The sequence below is a fragment of the Neovison vison genome, chromosome 4 (assembly GCF_020171115.1).
Source record: "Neovison vison isolate M4711 chromosome 4, ASM_NN_V1, whole genome shotgun sequence".
Lineage (NCBI taxonomy): Eukaryota > Metazoa > Chordata > Mammalia > Carnivora > Mustelidae > Neogale > Neogale vison.
This window is the reverse complement of record NC_058094.1, coordinates 207,974,305-207,997,012: the sequence shown is the minus strand read 5'-3', so window position 1 is coordinate 207,997,012 and position 22,708 is coordinate 207,974,305. Positions and strand designations below refer to the sequence as shown.

At 41.8% G+C, this 22,708-nt stretch overlaps 1 protein-coding gene across 1 annotated transcript in view; it reads left to right on the top strand.

Annotated features, from left to right (window-relative positions):
* The window catches only part of RBM28 (RNA binding motif protein 28), a 30,946-nt gene extending 8,809 nt beyond the window's left edge, over window positions 1-22,137 (top strand). Inside the window, exons 8-19 of the mRNA XM_044246518.1 lie at window positions 117-259; window positions 1,486-1,558; window positions 4,061-4,170; window positions 7,354-7,427; window positions 8,377-8,512; window positions 9,509-9,573; window positions 11,332-11,490; window positions 14,695-14,844; window positions 15,141-15,215; window positions 17,714-17,976; window positions 18,592-18,688; window positions 21,583-22,137. Coding sequence (XP_044102453.1) covers window positions 117-259; window positions 1,486-1,558; window positions 4,061-4,170; window positions 7,354-7,427; window positions 8,377-8,512; window positions 9,509-9,573; window positions 11,332-11,490; window positions 14,695-14,844; window positions 15,141-15,215; window positions 17,714-17,976; window positions 18,592-18,688; window positions 21,583-21,717 — 1,480 coding nt within the window. The 3' untranslated portion in view covers window positions 21,718-22,137. The remainder of the gene's footprint in view (window positions 1-116; window positions 260-1,485; window positions 1,559-4,060; window positions 4,171-7,353; window positions 7,428-8,376; window positions 8,513-9,508; window positions 9,574-11,331; window positions 11,491-14,694; window positions 14,845-15,140; window positions 15,216-17,713; window positions 17,977-18,591; window positions 18,689-21,582) is intronic.
* The last annotated feature ends 571 nt before the right edge of the window (window positions 22,138-22,708 follow it).

The window sequence follows — 22,708 nt, the reverse complement described above, 5'->3', positions numbered from 1 at the left end:
TGTGAGGGACAGTGATGTCTTCCCTGCCCCCTTCATGGCAGAGGTGACGTGTGTAGTGACAGTGGACAGACCCCTGCAGTAGCCCAGATCCTCAGTGCTGAACTGTGCCATTGCAGAGCAGTCCGGAGGGCCGCGCCTGGCGAGAGCAGTGAGGAGGAGCTTTCTGATGACGACAGTGACCTGGGGGAAAGAGAGAGTATCGATGGTGGAGAGGAACTGGCTCAGAGTGATACCAGCAGTGAAGAGCAAGAGGACCAAGGTTTGCCTTTGCATTTAAAACCAGTTCCTGGCAAATGTGCTTCAGTTCAGTGCATGCCTCTTTTTAAATAGACCCTAAGGTGTTCTGTCAGATTTATGTTTCAGTGCTGAAAAGGATACCTTTATATTCCTTCTCAAGGTTTTTGTTTTGTCTTTTAAATATGTTTGGAATAGTATTTGAGGGTTACAATTCTCAGCGAATTTAAAACCTGGCTTAATGCCGAGGCAGTACTTCTGTCTTGCTTATCCAAGATGAATGAAAAACTGGATAAACAGGATATTGTATCCTAACATCAAGTGGATTTTAAACAACTCTGACGAGTTGAGATGGGGCTAAAGGACCTCTTGGGGCATTTTGTAAAACTGTAAGCAAACCGTAATCATCAAACATTCTTTATAAAGAATGTCGAACATGAACTCAACTTATTTGTTGAGGGCGGCAGGTCATTACAGAATGAGGAATGGTCAGTAACTGGTTCTTTAGGTTAAGTCTGGCACGTTGGCTTGGCCATACAAAAAAATCTGAGGAAATAAGCTTTTTTCATGAAGAGAGAATGGTAGACACCTCAGAATTAAAGAAGCTTCTGTACTGGTGGGATTATGACCATTCAATAATCAGGTTCATCTCTTATCATTCTCTACTTTTAAAAAAATTATTGGACCAGTTCATGAAAATGGCAGAAAACTAAAAAGACTAGTGCAGGAGAATGTCATATAGAAAGAAAAGTTCCTCTCCACTCCCCCCGAGAGTCTCTCAGAGTAACTACAGCTGTTTCTTTCACATTATTTGAGAAATTTATGTATATGTAAGCATATATGTCTATTTTTATTTTTTTATTGTTTTTTAAAGTTTTTTTGTTTATTTGACAGAGAAAGAGAGAGGGCACGAGTAGACAGAGATGCTGGCAGAGGGAAGGGGAGAAGCAGGTTTCCTGCTGAGCAGGTTGTGGGACTCAGCCCCAGGACCCTGAGATCATGATCTGAGCCAAAGGCAGATGCTTAACTGACTGAGCCACCGAGGCGCCCCTATATGTCTATTTTTTAAAACATGGAGTCTTCCTTGTACTCAGGTCCTCAGCCACTTAGGGTCCCTCCCCAGAGACAACCAGTGTTAAAAGTTTCTTACCTATCTATGTAATACTTTTATAAGCAGAAACACACGTGCATGCACACACACGTCGAATATAGTGTTTATTGTTTAGAACATTGTTTTTCTTTGTACTTTAGATGTGCAAGTCTCAAAGAAAAAGAAGAGGAAATTACCCTCTGATGTGAATGAAGGGAAAACTGTTTTTATCAGGTATGCCTTTGTACCTTGGGAACTGCTGTTTGTGTTGCCGTCACAGGTTTTTTCTCCTTTTTTCTTTTCTTCTGTCTCTCTCTCTATTTTTGTAAAGATTTTGTTTTTAAGTAAGCTTTACACCCAGAGTAGGGCTTGAACTTATAACCCAGAGATCAAGAGTCTCATGCTCCAGTGACTGAGCCAGCCAGGCACCCCACCTTTCCCCACCCCGGTACTAGTTCTGTTAGGTAGGCCAGAAAATCAGATGCCTTTAAAACCATTAGTACATCTGGCCATAGGAACATAGCAAATGGTGAGAATATAGGAGAATCAGAACTGCACACACAAGATAAAGAGCTGGGGTCTCCAGATTTTGTCCGCATTTACATTTGCTTTTTTGTAGTTGAGGTAGCATCATTTGGAATAAATCAGTTCTCCAACTATTAGAAACGTCTTGCTTCTGGCTTTTGTTTTAGGGGAAGTGCTGGGAAGGGGTGATGCCACTGCCACTTGTCCCAGATAATTTTTCTCTCTGCCTAACTTACCTTTTAAAGTATTGTTCAGAATAAAATAAGACATCCATTTGTTTCCAGGAAAACTTAAGGAGGCAGTCAGGTGGAGATGGGTTTTATTTCATGTTGCCATTGCCCTTTTAGTGCTACTGACTGTGGTACATTGGTCATTTCACAGACCTAAGGTTACCCAAGGCGTGCCTTCTTGTCCTTTCTTAAGTGCCAGTGTGCTAGGGTTATTTGGGTCTTATTTTAAAGATGTGTATATTATCTTCCTGTATAGTCTTTTAAGGTTGTTTTTATTATCTAAGTAACTTATGCTTATTGTAGGAAAGTTAGGAAATAAATGAGCAAAAAGACACAAAATATTAACCTTACTGATTACTCAGAGAACACCCACAAACATGGCCATATCAAAGACGAGTTTAGCCTCCACAAGCTGCACTTTAGCCTATTCTCTTCTTTCACAGCTTGTCTTTTCATAGTTGTTCTTACTGTATTGTTAGGAATAGCCATATCAATAGTTTTGTATTTGTAGAGGATGCTGTCTAATGGGAAGGAGGAAGTGTCATACTTAGGAGCCTGTGACCTTAATACCAAGGGTACCATTCCTTACTATTTCTACATCTTTTAAAGAAACTTGGGAAAGTAAAGGATGGGGGAGAGAAAACTATACACAGTGAAACAAATTAGAAGTGACATGGCTAGGGTATGTCTTATTCCAGAACATCTGTTTTGTCTCGGTTACTTCGTAAGATGGAATTGTTTATGGGGTTGTTAACTGAGTAGAGAGAAGAAAAATTATAAATATTTATTGGGGACCGTTTTTTGTTTCTTTGTTTTTACCCTGGAAGGATGTGCATAGCTGGGGAAATGAAAGATCTTTACAATGTATTGAAATTTGCTAGAAAATCTTCCAACATTTTTTAATCCCATCAAGAGAAATAAGTGCTTTTCTTATTTTGCACTTAGCTAGGAAACTTTACTGTGTTTGCTTTTGAGTCATTATTTTGAAGGATTTTCTGACCTTTGTAAAGTTTTAACTGAAACCTGGATTTCACAGCAATACAGAGAGGAAAATGGGTAATCAAGAGAGACAGACAGACATATGCACACACTTGACTTTTCTCATTGGCCTGCTATAAATCTTTTCGTTGTAATAAGAGAAACTAATTTTGGCCACGTAAATGGAAAAGTGGGTTTGTTGGATGAACATTGGGTGATTCATGGGATCAAAACTGTCGAAGAACATACCTGAAGGAGATGAAAATCTGGGATGTTTTGGGCCCCAACTGTAGGAGGCTGTGGGTCTTTTCTCTGGGAACATTCATTGCCTTTTTTTTTTCCTTCTCAAGGCATAATCTGTATTCTGTAAATTGCCTTAATCTAAATGTACAGCTGTGTACATTTGTATAGTGAAATTTTTTTTTTTAAAGATTTTATTTATTTATTTGAGAGAGAGACAGTGAGAGAGAACATGAGCGAGGAGAAGGTTAGAGGAGCTGGGAGCCCGATGTGGGACTCGATCCCGGGACTCCAGGATCATGACCTGAGCCGAAGGCAGTCGTCCAACCAACTGAGCCACCCAGGCGCCCTGTACAGTGAAATTTTTCATGCATATATATCCATGTAACCACCACCCAGATCAAGATAAAGGACATTTTCAGATTTCCGCTTCCCAGAAGTTTTCTTTGGGTGGGCTACTGCTATTCTGAAATAAATCTGCATCAATAGCTTCTGGCCTTTGTGTATGTCTGTTCAAGTTTTAAATTCCTGAGGGGGAGAATCTGATTGACATAGAAAGGCCAATCAATTATGGCGGAGGGGCAGAGTCACATATTAGAGGCTGGGCCACTGGGGGCCTCCCCTATGTATTGGTGCTATTTTGAACCACAGGGTGGTCATAAGCAAGAGTACCACTCAACTTGGTGTCTTACTCACCTTGTACTAGAACACAGGATCTCACTTTAGTAATTGACCTTTCTTGTGACTTGACTATCTTCCATAGAAACCTGTCTTTTGACTCAGAGGAAGAAGAACTCGGGGAGCTCCTCCAGCAATTTGGAGATCTTAAATATGTCCGTATTGTCTTGCATCCAGACACAGAGCATTCTAAAGGTACTTGTTGTCAGCTTGTCAGGCCCTAAAAAGGTAGAGACTGCTGCCATGGACACTGACTAGGTTACTTGAGAGCATAATGTGTGCCATTGTAGGGGCCTACAGGCCATCCAGCCCAGGTTTCTATGGCCCGTAGAAGTACCAAGGACATTCTGAGGTTGTCTTCTAAGATATCAAACTCAGCATCTTTAATGGTGCTGCCAGCCACAATTTTGTCTAAGCTTTTTAAGCCCTTGCTTATTTACTTTTGGGTAATGAATTCCATTTGTTGTTCTCCTTTGAATTTCAAATGTGATAGCATCTCATGGGTATTAATCATTCCACATTGCTTGAAATTACTGGGATTTTTTTCAGTTGCTTTTGTTAGAGATGGAAGCTAACAGAAATTTTGTTGCAATGGCAACAGTCAGAAGGAAAGCTGTATATAGCAGGACTGCTGCCTTAGATTTTTCTCCCTAAAGCTATTTCTTTTGAACTTTAAGGATCGGCCCCAGTTCATTCTAGAGTACTGTTGTTAGGGGAGCAGCATCTTTTCAGTCTATTCATAATCTTTGATTTCATCAACTGCAGTCATTCTCCTAAAGCAGTGAATTCTTAATTCATTCTGGTTCTTGCTTCCTTTGAAATCTAGCAAAAGCTACGAACCCTCTCTCTCTCCAGAAAAATGCCACTCCTGAGGGTTTGTGGGCTTTCTGGAATCTATTCAAGGGGTAAGAACCTCTGTTCTAAACCTTACTTTCCAAATTGATGAGACCTGATCATTTTTGGTTTTCCCTTAGCCAAAAAGATATAAGTAGGGCAGGATGATGGAAAGAAAGATGAACTGCTTCCTGGAGATTAGGGATCTAATTGTAGCTGAGCCATAGACCAGCTGGGTGATTTTGGAAGAGTGTTTAACCACTGCAGTCTTCAGGTTCTTATCTGTGAAATGAGTAGGTTCAACTAGAGTAATCACTTAATGTGTCTTTAGCTCTAATACTCAGCTATACCTCTTGGACCTTCTCCATTTCCAGTATGTTTTTGGAATTGGAAACTAGAATTGCAAAGAATGTTCCTAGTACTGTAGGATATTGCATTACTTTGATATCTTTTGTTTGTTTTTGAGTGCAGTAGTGTGTTGGGTTGGTATTTTCAAAGTGTAGTCAGTAGTTGACTTGCTTAGTCTCTTTTGATCTATTAATGTTAGCTGAGAGTTAATGATCTTAATAAGTATAGTTTTCATTGTTATTAGTTTTTAAGATTTTATTTATTTGTCAGAGAGAGAGTGAGCACAAGCAGGGGGAGCAGCTCACAGAGGGAGAAGCACTTACCCTGCTGAGCAAGGAGCCTGATCTGCGACTTGATTGCAGGACTCTGGAATCATGACCTGAGCTGAAGGCAGGTGCTTAATGGACAGAGCCACCCAGGCATCCTGCATTTTTTTTTTTTTTTTAATACATTGTGTGTGTTTTTTTTCTTTTTTGAAGATTTTATTTATTTATTTATTTATTTATTTATTTATTTATCAGAGAGGGAAAGAGAGAGCAAGCACAAGCAGGGAACAGCAGACAAGAAGAAGCAGGCTCTCTACTGAGCAAGGAGCCTGATGAAGGACTTGATCCCAGGATCCTGGGATCATGACCGGAGCTGAGGCAGATGCTTAACCAACCGAGCCACCCATGTTTCCCAAATACATTAGCTTTTTCTAGCTCTTATTAAATTTTTTTGCCTACTCACAAAGCCTTGGCCACCTCCTACCAATATCCAATGTCAACATGCCATTTTGCTGTGTAGGAGAGCAAAAAATTATTTGTAGACTTTTAGGGAAGTGTTAAGACTAAACCCAGTACTGACCTAGGGATTTCCAGTGTTAAAATTTTTCTTACCACTCAGAGAGAAGTACCCATTTTCTTCATATTGGATGAATAAGCTGATCTGTCAGTTAGAACATATTTCTCCCATCTTCTTCCTTTCTTTCTGTATTGTTTGTTTCTTCCTATTGAGTATCTCTTAATGCCAGACACTATGGTAGATGCTAACAGCCTAGAAACATAGCCCTTACTCCTGAGGCATTTCTTCTGTTTGAGAAGATGGCATGTGACCAGCACTGTAAAAGAGAGATGTGATTGGAGGCCCAGTGGATGGGGCACTTGGCCCTGCCTGGGGGAGTCAGGAAACACCTCACCTAGATGGTGACTCTTGGGTTGGCCTGCCATGTGTGTTGTCTCAGTCTGCTGCCATTCATTCTTTTTTTTTTTTTTTTAAAGGTTTTATTTATTTATTTGACAGACAGAGATCACAAGTAGGCAGAGAGGCAGGCAAAGAGAGAGAGGGGGAAGCAGGCTCCCTGCTGAGCAGAGAGCCCAATGCGGGACTCGATCCCAGGACCCTGAGATCATGACCTGAGCCAAAGGCAGTGGCCCAACCCACTGAGCCACCCAGGCGCCCCTGCCATTCATTCTTGTAGAGGGCAAAAAATCAATCAATGCCCCAGTAACCCTAGGAAATAGGATTTTTTTTTCATACATGAGGGAATATTTAAATTTGTATAAAGGAATACTTGTAAAATATTATGAAACTTGTATTTCTTTTTTGGAGCCTACTGTAAGGTGAACTTTTTTCCTTTGCTGATAAAAACTGCTTTTTATCAATATTAGAAATTAGGGTGGGTTGATTGACTTTGCATTTAACCAGTGATAGGTTAGCCTGTGCAAATTTGAGGGTATGAGTCAAGAATTGAGCTTATGGCTTTCTGGTTCACTGCTGTATTCATGTGATAGAGGCCAGTCTACCCATATCTGATGTCTCCCAGGTGGCTTTGATGACAGTGAGATTCTGTAATTAATTTCATGTTAAGTGGTTCCTGCCTCATTTTTTCGTCCTCTAAAAAGCAAGCCAGTAAATAATGCTGATTTAAGTGGAATTTCTCTACCATATCCTGTGGCTTTTTCTTACTAAGGAGAGCAAGGGTGAGACCAAAGTTCTAAGAAGCATTAGAAAAGATGAAGTAATAATAAAATTTCATTGTAAGCATGTATCCTAGCTATCTTTGAACCTTCAGTGCCTGGCACAGTGCCTGTCTCCTAGCACCTGGCTGCGCCCCCTTCCACCCTGTGTCATGCTGCCACCGTTTGTAGCATCATTTTCAGCATCCTGGCTGGCCATGGGAGTTTGGCATCTCACTTAATTTGTTTCTCCATGCAGGTTGTGCGTTTGCCCAGTTCATGACTCAAGAAGCAGCTCAGAAATGCCTTGAAGCTGCTTCTCCAGAGACTGAGGTAAAGAGGACATTTTACCCCATAACTTAGGGCATAGTGGCTCCCAGCATCTGCTGTTTATACCCAGCTTTATTAGTACTGTCAATAATGCCATAGTAATAAAGCTGACACTTACTGAGCACTTGGTATGTGTTAGGCACTCAGCTTTACATGTACTACCTTATTTAATCCTTACATCAGTTCTACAGGAGTATGTAAGATAATTACAATTATTATGCCTACTGGAGTGCCTGGGTGGCTTAATCGGTTAAGGGTCTGACTCTTAACTTCAGCTCAGGTCTCCATCTCCAGGGTTGTGAGTTCAAACCCCATGTTGGGCCCCACGCTGGGCATGGAGTATACTTAAAAAAAAAGATCAGTTATTAAACCCATTTTATAAATGAGGAAGCAGGTATAATAATGTGTCTAATGTTTATTAAGCACTGTCTGTATGCCAGCCTCCATCATAGGCTGATAACATGAAAGGTTGGGACAGGAAGGGATTAAGGTCATCTATAAAGTGGAGTAAATGAGAGAAAATATATGGGTGATGGATTTTTCTATGTATTCTAAAACCAGGTATATATTGTTTTGAGATAAGTTATCCTGTATTGCCATTATCTTACATTCTCTTAAGTAGAATTAATACTACCATGTCATTAGCTTTCTTTAGAATTTTTAAAAAATTGGCTATATATGGTTTTCCTCAATTTGGACTTACTTTGGGCCTATTCAACTCCCATAAAATAAATTACTACTAACTGCCCTCAGTATACACATGGCCTTTTGCCCAGCTCTACAAGGTATTAGGCTTAGTGGTCCATTTGCAGCTGTCTGGGCTAAAACATCCTTTGGGTTGGGCTCCATAGCATAATTGGGATTTGCTGTTTTCCCTTTCCTTGGCATTCCTTGTCAGGTGCTTAGTCTCTACTCATTATGAATTTTAAGAGAAGGTTGCAATCTCTTACAGGGTGGTGGGCTTAAACTGGATGGCCGGCAGCTCAGGGTTGACTTGGCAGTGACCCGTGATGAGGCTGCAAAGCTCCAGACAAAGAAGGTGAAGAAGCCAACTGGAACCCGGAACCTCTACCTGGCCCGAGAAGGCTGTGAGTAGTGGAAGGGAGATGTGAACCAAGCTTCTGAGTGGCGGGCGCCGTGCTATGACTGTGACCAGCAATAGTATGTCTGGGGGCACGTTTCAGATTCAAAATCCACATGTCCTCGTCAATAGTGTTACATTACTATTCCACTCGAGCAGATGGGGCTTTCTGTTAGGAAGCCTTCACTCCGTTTGTGGTTTAACCAGTCCTATTCTCCTTCCTGCCTGCTTGCCTTGAGACCTTTAGATTAGAGGATTAGCAGGGCAAAGAGGGAGGAAAAGCTCAAATTACCTTCACTTCTTGTCAAGATTCCTGATAGTTTTTCTGAAGGAGTTGAAAATTATGACTAAAATTACTCTTTTGAATTATTCATAGATTTAAAATGTGCACCCAGTACCTTTCCCTTAATGTCAGAAAGATAATCAGAAATTAGCTTCAATTAAAAAAAAAACGCAGAAGATTCCCTTTCTCTAGGTCATATGGTATTTGTCAGTCTACCTGCTGCACAGCTGCACAGCCCAGACTAGTGATGCAAGGCCTTTTAGCCATTGGTTCTAGGCCTCTGTATGGCCCGTGGCTGTTTTCAGGTAGGCTTAACTCACTGCTTAGAACTGACCCCAAGTACATGAAGAACAGTAAAATTCCAAGGGCAGGTGATAGGTGGAGCATTTTGTATCCCAAATATCTAAAATGTACTTGTTTTCAGAACTTCCTCTAGGCCTTTCCATCTGATGTTGGGCATACACATGGAGATTTGTGGGAGGAGGGAAGGAGAAGAAGAACAAATTCACAAAATGTTCAGTTTTAGTCCTTGAGAGCAGCACAGAGCTGAGAACTTAGCCCTGTAGCCTATTTCTGGACCTACCCAAATGCCACTATGTCCTGGCCAGCATAGTCCTCTGGGCCCTGTACAAAGAGCTTGCATCATTCAAATCACATTCCTCTTGTTGCTCAGTGAAAATTCCCTTGCTGATGTCTTGGCCTTTTTCCCTCTTTTTGCAGTGATTCGTGCTGGGACTAAGGCTGCCGAGGGTGTGAGCGCTGCTGATATGGCCAAAAGAGAACGGGTGGGTAGATTAGGCACCAGCCTTCAGGTTCTGCATGACTTACTATAAATCAATATATAATGATTATTGAATGCTGGAGGTGCCTGTCAGAGAGCCAAGCATCAGTCACAGACCCTGCTTGCTTGCGGTCTTGTTAGAGGGAAGCGTACGGGTGAAACCGCAAATAACCCAACATTGTATATCATATAATGTGAGCGTTGTATGCCATTAAAAGGACTGGATCTTATTCTTTAATTTCCCAATGCTCAGCAGTAAATGTTTGCCAAGTAGTATGCTTCTACAAAATAGAATAGACACTTAGAGGCTAAGGCTATATATAATTAGATGTCAGTGTAAAGGCAGAATGACCTAAGAGAGGAAGATCAGAATGGGCTTGGAGTTAGTAGGGAAGGAGGTAGATGTGGGTCTTAGAAGGAAGAGTTAAGATGTCCTTTTTTGGTAGGGGGTTATGTCCAGATTATAAAACCATCTTAGGAAGACTCCATATCATGGGAGTTCCCCCCTGATAACTGATACTGAGTTTCTTTGCTGCTTAGTTTTTTATTTCCAGTAATTTTTAACTTTTACCCAAGTAGTGTACTTTCAAAATAGCTAAGCCATCCTAGAATGATAAAGAGGCATGATCATTAAGAGAATGAGCTTTGGAACTTGAAGGTACAGAAGATGAAGAACAGAGAAGAGAATGTAGACACCAAGAGTCAGTGTGTTTTTCCTTTGTACAGTTCACAACTTTTTTTGTTAGTGAGCATCTGGAAATCATGGTATTTAGAGGGCGTTGTATGCCTTTTTCTGATCATGGTATGATAGTGAAACATTTAATTTTCCCTTAGAACAAATTTTTCTAGCAAAAAGCTCAGTAAATTATAAGCATTATAATTCACAGCAGGCACAGTTTTTCCTGGGAGAAGAATCATACTGTTGAACTCAGGCGTGAGAGCCTCTTCAAATAACCCTTTAATACTCATTTTCAGAGTATCTTTATTTTGTAATTTGTTAGCACCTTTAGCAATTAAGAACAGCAGAAATAAGACTTGGTAAAAGAAAAAATTTAATTAAAAACTCATTTTCTACTAATCTGATTTTAAAAAAACATACCAGGAGAAGAATGTTATCCTCTTTAGCAAACGTTGCCCTGGAACTGGTGTTTTGTGCAGCATAGTTGAGTCCAATGCTCTAGAAACAAAATTCATTTCTGTGGTCATGGACATTCTTTTGCCTCAAGGTGGCAGAGTTGAGATAGCATTCTATCAAGTGTTTAAATAAATTCCGTTTCCTTTTGGAAGGACTAGATAATTAGCTTGAGTTGGTGGGCAGATAAGGACTGGGCATAGATGGTAATCACAGTATTATTTATTATTTGTTTTGGGCTGCGTTTCGAGTTTGTGATTTTTTTGTATATTCCCTCATTTCAGCTGCACATCAGTGCTGAGAGATGGGTATTTTGACCTATGGTTCTACTTTGTAGAGGGGAAAAACTGAGACTTAAAAAATTTCATGTAACTTCTCCAGTTAGGGATGAATTTCCAATTTAGTCTGAATTCTAGAGCCCATGATCTTATTACTTAACCCCCATCTTGCCTCTCTGTACCTTTCCTAATCCAGTCATCATAAGACTGTAGGTGGGTGATTTCCCTTCTTTTATCTATACGTGTTGTTGTTGGATGGGGAGTGGTGGTCACAGTTCTTTCCTTTTGGAGAATTATGAACCTGCATTTTTAAAGGGTGGATTGTATTGTTAACAATTTGGTGTTCTTTCAGTTTGAGCTGCTGAAGCATCAGAAACTCAAGGACCAGAATATCTTTGTCTCCCTGACCAGGCTGTGCCTGCACAACCTCCCAAAGAGTGTGGACGACAAAGAGCTCAGAAAGCTGCTGCTGAGTGCCACCCGGGGGGAGAAAGGGGTGCGCCTCAAGGAGGTGAGATGGGCCCTGCCCACTCCGAAGTTTGAGTCTCACTGTGGGTTAGACTGAGCAGTTCAGACTGTGCTGCTAGCAGACTGACAGTTTCTTTTGTGTGCATTGTCGACAGATGAGGCTGGGTTTGGCAGTTTTCATGTGTTTGTTTTCTCTTCTTAGAACTGCCTTTCACACGCATTGTCCAAATTGCAGCAGAATGTGAGGAAGTGTCTGCCCTCGTGAATTAATTTGAATGCTTGTTGTGTGCTCAGCATCATAGCAGGTGCTATAATGTTAATTTTCTCACAGAGAAAATACTCTGCGTAGTTTGCTCTTTAGAAGGACATTTTAGTGCCATTTAGGCTCTTACTGTATGAAAGTGCTGTGTGGCAAGCACAGAGAGCCATGGGGGTCTTGGACAGTCGTATTAGACAAACATTGGATTCATACTAAGTCTCTGAGTACAAAGACTTTCCTGCCCCCCCCCACCGCAAGCCTTTGTCATGGCACTTACTGTACACCGTCCTGTCATTATCTGCCAGTCATTTCTTCCGACCACACTGAGCTCTTTGAGAGCAGGTAGGACATTGCTCCCAGTTCTTGGCAGAGTACCTGGAACATACTAATCTCTCAATCTGTATTTACTGAGTAAGTAACACAGGCAGTATTATAAATCTACTTTGTTCTGATTTGTGACTAGAAACTGTTTTCCTAATCCTGGAAAACCTCTTCAAAATGTATGGCATTGGTATTTGGGGAATTACATGAGAGAATGTGAACATATCAGCACATATCTGACACCACTCTTAGTAAAACTGTTCAAAGTGTTACTGGCGTAGAGGTCAGTTGTGTAATTTCTCATATCAGCATCCACAATACTTAGTAAGTGCCGATACACATTGAAAACCTGTCATCAGAAAGGGAAATTTTGTTTTTTTAAGATTTTATTTATTTGTTTGTGAGCAAGAACAAGCAAGAGAGCACAAGTGGGGAGCAGCAGAGGGAGACAGAGGGAGAAGCAGTCTCCCTGCTAAGTAGGGAGCCCGATGCGGGGCTCAATCCTAGGACCCTGGCATCATGACTTGAGCCAAAGGCAGATGATTAACCCACTGAGCCACCCAGATGCTCCCAGTTAGGGGAATTTATGTGTTTTACTATATTTGTGTTGTATTGAATTTTCTCTTTACTTACTTTTTAAAAAACTCCCACTATTGTCATTTTAAGGGGACTTACTTTCTTTCCTTTCTCCCTTTCTTCCTTCTTTCTATCCCTTCCTCCCTTCCTTCCTTCCTTCCTTCCTTCTATTTATTTATTTGAGCAAGAAAGAGAGTGAGAGTTAGCATGAGAGGGGAGAGGGTCAGAGGGAGAAGCAGACTCCCCACTGAGCAGAGAGCCCCGTGCGGGATTCAATCCTGGGACTCTGGGATCATGACCTGAGCCGAAGGCAGTCACTCAACCAACTGAGCCACCCAGGTGCCCTCTTTTTTTTTTTTAAACACTTATTTATTTATTTGGGAGGAAGAGTGTGAGCAGGAGGGGCAGAAGGAATGGGAGAATGAGAATCTGAAGCAGACTCTACACTGAGCATGGAGCCCCATGCAGAGCTCACTCTCACTATCCTGAGATCATGACTTGAGCCAAAACCAAGAGTTGGATGCTTAACCAACTATACCACCCCAGTACCCCTTGAATTTTCTCTTTAATTCTTTAATATGTATAGATACAGGATCTCAGCAAGATGGTAAATTTCTTGAGAACAGGAACCTCATGTTCAGCTTTTTGTAACTTCCCCATAATACATGGCACAGTTGTAGGGACAGCATAGGTATGGTTTTGTTTTTTGTTTTTTGTTTTTTTTTTTTTGTTTTTCCCCAAAGGTATATACTTTAATCTTATCAATTTGAGAATATTTGGTCAGTTTCAAAGAAAGCTTTATGTCTAAGAAATACTCTCAACAGGTAAAAGGACGACCAATGCAAATTATTAATTCTAAACAGAGAAACTTGGCTGCTCTGGTCTGAATCCTGCCTCTGCCCCTGATGGCTGGATGGGTGACAACCTTGGCCAAGTCACTTACCCTGTTTCTTCACACACTTAACCCCGAAGTAGGTACTAGCAGTAGGTACTAGCAGCATCCATGTATCCTAATATCTAGATGCTCTATTACATCAGAACTATGGCTTTCAGGAGTAGTGGCATGTAAACAATCAGTTTTTCCAAGATATGCTACTATAGTTTGGTATCCTTGATGCCCCAGGACACCTATTACATTCAGCTTAAGGATTTAAGAAAAAATCATGCCAGAGAAGATCTGAGCTCTGAGCAAAGCCAGCTGAAGCTTCTTCCTGTAATCCTGAAGCTATATATTAGGCAGGCCCTTCCCCATGCCTGAATGTTTTTCTTAAAGATTTATTTATTTATTTGAGAAAGAGAGAGAGAAGGGGCAGAGGGAAAGAAGCAGACTTCCTGCTGAGCAGGGAGCTTGATGTGGGGCTCAATCTCGTAACTCTGAGATCATGACCTGAGCTGAAATCAAGAGTCAGATACAAATAACTGAACCACCCATGCGCCCCTAAATGTCTTTCTTGACTAAAGCCATCAAGCCTTCTTTCCCTTTTCCTTTTTTTTTTAAGATTTTCTTTATTTATTTGAGAGAGAGAATGAGAGAGAGAGCGTGAGAGGGGAGAAGGTCAGAGGGAGAAGCAGACTCTCCATGGAGCTGGGAGCCTCATGCGGAACTTGACCCCAGGACTCCGGGATCATGACCTGAGCTGAAGGCAGTTGCACAACCAACTAAGCCACCCAGACGCCCTTGTTTTCCTTCTTTAGTGACTTCCTTCCTGAGTGGCTTCTTCAGGGATGAGGTCTATGGACAGCACTTCAGAATCTGTGATAACCTACACCGTTTAAAGTACCATATACCTCTCAACTTGCATGTATTGTCCACAGTTGACTGTTAAAATGGGGGGGGGGCGTATTTTATTTACATGCTTATTTATAGGTTTTTGTTGATCTCTGTAAACTCTTAGAAAGCCAGAAAATATCTGTTTAATTGGTTTTGTGCTTTCAGTAGGGGTGTTCTAATAAGACCTTGGTAAGCGTGACTCCAGTGTGACTGTTGTGGCTGATCGGATGAGGATTCTTTTCCAGTCACCTGATTTCTCAGTGAGTCTGTTCGTGCTCTCATCCTGTAACCACGGCTTCTTTCTCTTGTTCTACTCTTAGTGTAGGGTGATGCGAGACCTCAAAGGAGCACTTGGGAAGGTGAAGGGTCAGTCCCTGGGCTACGCCTTTGCAGAGTTCCAGGAGCACGAGCATGCCCTGACAGCCCTACGCCACATCAACAACAACCCAGAGATCTTTGGGCCTCTGAAGGTGAGCCTCGGCCTGTGGGCGCACCTGTTCCTCTGAGGGCCGTTTGCACAAAACTATTTCTTTCCTTTATGTCCCATGTCCTCTGACTTGTGTGCCAGTTGGTGGAGGGAATAAGCAGTGATTCAGCTGATAGGATTAGAATGAATTGGAATCTAAATTGGATAGACTGCTTGCGGAACGGCCCCTTACCTTTAAGTAGAGTAAGTGAGCAGGAGAGGGGACAGTGGTGGGGGACAGCTCAGCTCCTTGCACTCAAACTAAGACATCTAATGAATGATATTCTCTTTCTGACCCAGAGACCAATAGTGGAGTTCTCTTTGGAGGATCGAAGGAAACTTAAAATAAAGGAACTGAGGATTCAGCGCAGCCTGGTACAGAACTGAAATGTTTTTCTGTTTTTGCTTGTTTTCTTAAAATTGTGGTCAAATACACATAACATAAAATTTATTATTTTTAAGTGTAGTTCACTTAAAACATTTTTGTTCAAGCTATATTTAAACTCCTCTTTTGTTCAATTTGTGGTTCTGCATTCCTTGAAGTAGGTCTTTACCCCATTAGGTTACCCTCTACTCTTAGTTCCCCAGAACTCTCCAGGTCATCTTCTCTGCTGGCCTTCCTTGTGATAGCTCTGTTGAGGGGAAAGGAAGGAGAGAGGAGAGTCAGGCTAATGTTATTAGCAGTGAACAATACCAGTACAGTGTTTTGTGACATACCTGTCAAAGGTAATGGCCCACATGAAAGTTTACATTGCTGTAGATTTCAGCTGTCTATGCCATGATTCTTCCTCTTAGATGTCTCCAGAAATGTGATGCCTGATAGTTTTAGTATTGTTTTTAATCTAGTGTGGTGTAAAGCAAAGAATGGGACCAGGAATACTCATGTTCAGACTCGGGCTGTGCCCCTAAGTTCTGTGGCAAGTTAGTACCTCTCTCAGCTTCAGTTTAGTTTATAAAGTAAGATTACCAGTATCTGCCTCACATGACTGATAAGGATTAAATGGTCATAGTGCATGGTCAGCACACAATCAGTACTCATTCTCTTACCCTTCTTGCCCTAGGACTTAGAAGGCCAGAATAATCCTGATACCGTAACTGCTATAGCTTTCATGGATAATGTACCTGGATTCGCTTATATACCAAACATCTGCACTCTTTGTGGTGTGTACCATGGGCCTGGCCAATAGAAGAGCAGTTTTGGGAGTCGATACAGTCAGTGGTCCTGGACTTGAAAATATAGGATCTGGTTCTTGTTTGAGGCAGCTTTGTTGTCCTTACTGCCTTAAGCTGTTGCTTCAGAGTGCTTCTGAAACTAGAGGTTTAAAAAATGATTCAGACGGCTTTATTTGCTGCTTATACTTGTGTACGTACTACTCTGTGTGAAAGTGCCCCTTTCCCCTGACTCAAGGATACTTCTACCCAGTTTCTGTATTCAGATCAAATGTGCTTCCTCAAGTAGCGTTTTCACCACCTCTCTCAAAGGAGGTAAGACCTCATAACTTGTACTTTCATGAATTTCCTTAAGGTCTTTAGTTTTTTTTAAGGTTTTTAGTTTCACCCCATTTGTATGTGTCTAATCGCCACCAGGCTGTGAGTCCTCAAAGGTAGACACCCTTTGTAGCCTTACCTTAGAAACTGAGACTGGCACTTTACAGGCATATAGTAGATCTTGGTTGTGTCAATGATTACACTAATTTAATGTGGATCTTTTTCTTCTGCCACTATAGTGCAGCTAAATCTGTAACATACTTTATGTCATCCTTCTTACAGCATCTTTTCCTAGTCTTCATTTCAATTATTCCTTTTCTAGCATTCTTCCTTTTTTTTTTTTTTTTAAGATATTATTTATTTATTTGACAGAAAGAAAGCAAGGGAGCACAAGCAGGGGAAGTGGCAGAGGGAGAGGGAGAAGCAGGTTCCCCGCTGAGCAAGAAAGCAGGCCTCAGGGGCTCAGTCCTAGGACTCTGGGACCATAATACACCGCCTGAGCCACCCAGGTGCCTGAGCCACCCAGGTGCCCTGCAGTCTTCCTTTCTTTATGCAGATTCGAGTTGAGTTCTGACCTAGGTCATCTTCCTTCTCTGAAGAAATTCGCTTAGCCTTTCTTGCAAGACAAGTCCCTTGGTGACAAACTCCTTTAATTTAGTTTGTCTGAGAAAGTCTTTCTTTGTCCTTCATTTTTGAAGGTGATTACACTGGATACAGAATTCTAGCTTGGTGACTTCCCCAAAACTTTAAGTATTTCTCTGTTCTCTTCTTTCTTACATGGCTTTTAAGAGAAATTCAGTGTAATGTTATCTTTGTTCCTCTGTAGGGAAGGTATTCTTTACCTCACCCCGACCCCTTCTTTCCCGATCTTCATTTTGTCTTTGATTCCCTACAGTTTGGTATGATATGCCTGGGTAGAGAGGCTGTGGTATGTCTCCTGTTCGGTGTTTGCCTCAGCTTCCTGCATCTGTGGTTTAGTATCTGCCACCAAGTCTAGCAAATTCTCACCCCTTATTACTTCGAATATTTCTTCTGTTCCTTTCTTTCTTCTCCCTCTGGGATTCCCGTCACATGTTTAGTAATTGCCCCATGCTACTGGCTTTTCTTTTTGCTTTCTTCCTACTGGCTTTCAAGTCTTGGACATGCATACACTTTCCCTTGTTCCTGTATATGGAAAGGGAAGTGGTGGTTTTGTGTCCCCCAACCTGGTAACCAGCTATTACCATGTCAGGGCCTGTGAACTTGAATTCACTTCCCTGTAATTTGTACTCTATAGGGGAAGAATTCTCCTTTCATTAAGCTTGCATAAAGCTCCTTTTCTGCTGAGTGTTTTCAGCAAATAAACCTCATCCGGAAACTAGATGGCAGTCTCTTGTTTTGTGCAGCAAAAAGTGAAATCCAAGCCTGCAACTGGTGGGCCCCAGCAGGAACAACCAGCACTTGGAAAGGACCAGCAACGGCAACGGAAAGCAGCTCAAAACCACACACAGGAACAAACCAAGGCCCCCCTGGAGCAGAAGGGGAGGGTGCATCCGACCTCATGGACAGGGTTCCAGACCAAGGCTGAAGTGGAGCAGGTGGAGCTGCCTGATGGAAAGAAGAGAAGAAAGGTCTTAGTGCTCCCCTCACACCGAGGCCCCAAAATTAGGTGAGATGCAGAGTGGCGGCATAGCACAGCGGTGGGCTTCTCCCAGGGTTTGGTTTTGTTCTACCCTTTTCCTCTTTGTGGCTTTTGTTTGGATGAAAGGTACATTTAGCACTCTGTCAGCCCCCCATAAAGGGTTAATGTGCAGGCATCTCCACACAGACAGAGCTGTGCTCTGGGAGCAGTTGGAGGCCGGAATAGGAATAGCCTGGGAGGAACTCCTGGGGTGGCTTTTGTGCCATTCTCCTCCTCTTCTGAAGAGCTGCCTCCCATCCGGAGGGCTGTCTCTGTCAGCTGAGGCCCTCTTACTTGAGCTTATCTTGCAGATCCTGTTTGAGGCAGCGGATTAGTGCTATCAACAAAAGTCAATCTTTACAAAATACTTGTTAAATAAATGATGGTTTTTGAGAATCCCTTGAGGTTTTAAGCCAAAATAAAAAGTATACACATGTTGAGCCTTAGGATATTATGTTACAGTTTCCTCTTTTAGAATGACTTACCCTGGGCTTAGAAAGAGCCAGTGTAAGAAAAAGCATTTTATCTGGCGGTGGAGACAGCCTCGGAGGAGCCAGTTAGAGGGAGAGCTCAGAGTGACACTTACCTGATCTCTCATTTCAGGCTGCGGGACAAAGGCAAGGTGAAGTCTCTCCCCAAAAAGCCAAAGCCCCAGATGAACCAGCAGAAGCCAGAGAAGCAGACATTACCTCCCAAGCAGGTGAGTTCTATAGGGCACGAGGCTTTGGTACAGCAGGGCTCTACCATGGCTGGTAGCCACTTTTGTGCTCTGATTAGTTAAGCAAAAAGAAAGGGCTTCTGGATTGCAACACCCTCTTTTAGAGGCTGTTGAGGTATGCAGTTCTAAAAGTGGAGAGAACCTGGGCGCCTGGTTGGCTTAGTCAGAAGAACATGTGACTCTTGATCTTGGGGTCATGAGTTCAAGACCCATGTTGGATGTAAAAATTGTTTTAAAAAATAGGGGCACCTGGGTGGCTCAGTGGGTTAAAGCCTCTGCCTTCAGCTCAGGTCATGATCCCAGGGTCCTGGGATCCGCATCAGGCTCTCTGCTCAGTGGGGAGCCTGCTTCCTCCTCCTCTCTCTCTCTCTCTGTCTGCATCTCTGCCTACTTGTGGTCTGTCAAATAAATAAATAAAAATTTTTTAAAAATTATTTTAAAAAATAAATAAACTTAAAAATAAATGGGGGCACCTGGCTGGTGGAGCATGCAATTCTTGATCTTGGCATTGTAGTTTGAGGCCCATGTTAGGTGTAGAGATTACTTAAAAATAAAAATCTTAGGGGCACCTGGGTGGCTCAGTCGGTTAAGCCTCTAACTTTTATTTCAGTTCAGGTCTTGATCTCAGGGTTGTGAGTTCAAGCCCCACATTGGGCTCCACACTGGGCATGGATCTTACTTAAAAAAATCTTAAATAAAATAGGTAAGAAATAAGTAAATAAATAAGTTATTAAGTAAGTAAATAAATAGATAAAATAAAAGTAGAAAGAACCTGCATATTACTTTCTTTACTTCGACAATTCTCTTATTTTACCTTTTCCTCAAGCATACTGACCCTCTGCCCAGAGTATGTTAAGGCAAACTCAGCTTCACATGTAAATATGCCTTCTATGAAAATGAGGTGTATTGCTCAGAAAAAAACCTCGGAATGCATCTTCAACTGACTGGTCTTAAAAATATGTATATATTATGCCATGATCATATCTAATGAAATTAATAAGAAGCCCTTAATATCCTCTAATATGCAGCCCATATTAAAATGTCCCTAGTTACCTCAAAAACATTCCTTTGTAGTTGGTTAGTACAAATTAAGATCCAGACAGATTCATACATTACATTTGGTTTTATATCTCTTAAATCTTTTTTTTCCCTATAAAACTCAGTTTTCCTCATCAGACCCTTTTTTCCCATACTGATAATTTGTTGAAGAAACTGAATGATTTGCCCTTTAGAATGTATTACATTTTCGGGTGCCTGGGTGGCTCAGGTCATTATCCTGGACTTCCCGCATTGGGCTCCCAGCTCCGAGGGGAGTCTTCTTCTCCCTCTGACCCTCCCTCTTCTCATGCTCTCTCTCTCTCTCTCAAATAAATAAATAAAATCTTTAAAAAAAAAAAAAAGAATGTATTACACTTTGAGTTTAGCTGCTTGCTGCGTTGTGGTATCATTTAACCTGTTCCTGTGATACCCGGTATTGCCTATAAACTGGTAGTTAGATGTACAGGCTCGATTAGATTCATGTCCAGTTTTCTTTTACTTTTTGTAAATATTTTATTTATTTTTAAATCATCTCTACACCCAGTGTGGGCCTTGAACTTATAACCCAGAGATCAAGAGTCACATGCTCCACTAGCTGAGCCAGCCAGGCGCTCCTCAAGTTCAGTTTTCTCAGCAAGAGTTTTTCACGGGTGGTGCTGGGTGCTTGTGGGTGCATCAGCATCCTAAGGCACATAACGTCTGGTTGCCCCATTTTTAGTGATGTTCAGGTTCATCAGTAGATGTGTAGGCTTAGAGATTGTCTGCCTCTCTCCCATTTGTGAAGTTCCCATCAGCCTCTCATCTAATGGTTTTAGCACCCACTGACAATTACTGTCTATATCCATGATTTCAATATGGGGTGCAGAATGATGATTTTCTAGTGTTTTGGTTTTGGGGCTCCCCCCCAGTTCTTTTGCATTATTTTGGTAGAATTCTAGAGAATATAATCTTCCCTGGTCAACTATATGGTTACCATGATATAACCATTTGTATAGGAAAGGCAGGATAAATGCTTGATTTCATTTCTCTTTATCAGTTTTCAGAGTAATGAGTTGGTGCCCTACCACTCTCCTTTGGTGACCAATAAGATCTTTTTAGTATTATAGATTCCTGAGTTTTTGTATACTTGATGTGTTGCAATCAAATGCAGCTATTATTTTTGTCCAATTTGGGCAGCAGAAGGCCCTTCAGTTGGGTCCTGAGTCCTTCCGATATGACCCTGTCTTTGGTGGTGTCCTTGCTTTTTGGTAGAACCAATGTCCCAGCTCATCTTACATATTTCTTCCCTGGTCCTGGCATTAGCCATTTTTCCAAGCAGCCCTAGGTCCTTTAGTAGAAAGTTTGGTTTTACATTCCTGAACATTTGAGGTCAAGATTTCTTTTCCCCTTCCCTAGTTCTTCTAAGTTTTAAGGGTAAAAGAAGCATTAGCTTCTCCTACTCAAGGAATCTGTGCCTCTGGGAAGTCTGACCCATACCATACTGTCTTATAGAGCTCCGTCTCTGAAATCACATAAGCAGGATTCTCATTGAGGGAAAGGGCCAGCAAGAAGCTGCAAACTCTGGGCTGACTCGTGTGAGAAGATTCTCACAGGAGCGGCTGAGAGTGAGAGCTCTGTAGCTCCTGCACGGTGTTTCAGTGGGACCTTCTCTTAGGTGTTCCCGGTCTGGTTTCTTGCCAACGGGTGGTTCATTTGGGCTTTTCTAAGGGTCACTCTCTGAATGTCCACCTCTTGTGGCTGACAGGATTTCTTATTTTCTCTCTTGGTTGGCATAAAGGCAAGGTGACGTTCAGTGCTTGAAACTGATGATCTTGTTTTTCCTTACCTTTCATTTATAGGCCCTTAGGAAAAAAGCTAAGGGAAATAAGACCGAAATCCGCTTCAACCAGCTGGTCGAACAATACAAGCAGAAATTACTGGGACCTTCTAAAGGAGCACCTCTTGCAAAGAGGAGCAAATGGTTTGACAGTTGATGGTGGCAGCGGACTGGATAAGAAGCTGGATTCTTGGTCAAGCTCCCAGGTCGCCACCCCCTAATGTTATTCTCTGAGGGAAGGACACCCCCCACCCCTTCCTCCCCGGGGCACTGCCACTTTGTTGGGAGGCCCCTTGGGCTGTGCACATTTGAACTTTGGGCCCCTCCTCAGTGTGTGATTAGTGAACCACAAAGGGAAATCTCAGAAAAACATCGATGCTTTTTGTGTATTATCCAAGTTACTATGTGAATTGTGTCTGTAATTATTACCCATTCAGTCCTTTGTCTCTCAAATGAAAAACAGTGGGAAAGAGGATTCTTGAGGGCTGAATTTTTAAGATGTGTATTTTGTTAAGTGTTTCCTTTAAATGAGGTATTTTTTGGCTTTTTGAATAACAAACTTATTTCTCATTTCTAATAGATGTGAATCCTTTATTATTTATGAACATTGACATTCCTAACTCTAGTTCAGTTACATAGTTTTACATAATGCAGGAATTAAGTAAGAATGGAGAAAAATGATTTCCAACCTAATCTCAGAGAATGGGAGAGACTGGCAAAGTCATTGAGGGCGGTGGGGCCTGGCAGAGAGCAACCCCTGATAACTGCTAGCCAGATAAGTGGGTTATTATGAGCAGTTGACTAGAAATCGGTTTGCAGTGGCCCACTCTCAGTAGCCTCGCTGGTGACGACCCACATTTTCCCTCCTCAGGACTTAGCAGAGGTAGGAGTTGGTGGAGGAAGCAGTGAGCATAAGGCCTAAGCTTTAGGTTGTCCTGCCTTTACCTAATGGGTGGCCTTAAATCAAACGCAGACTCTCTCAGCCTTGGTTTTCTCATCTGTAGAGTAAGCAGTTAAACTAAAGATTTTCTCTGATCCATTTTGGCTATTCTCTTTTTATAATTCATTCATTCTAATTCATACTCTTTTTTTTTAATCCTTTCTTTTTTTATCCTCAGAGAGGATAGAGATGACTCATTACTTCCCCA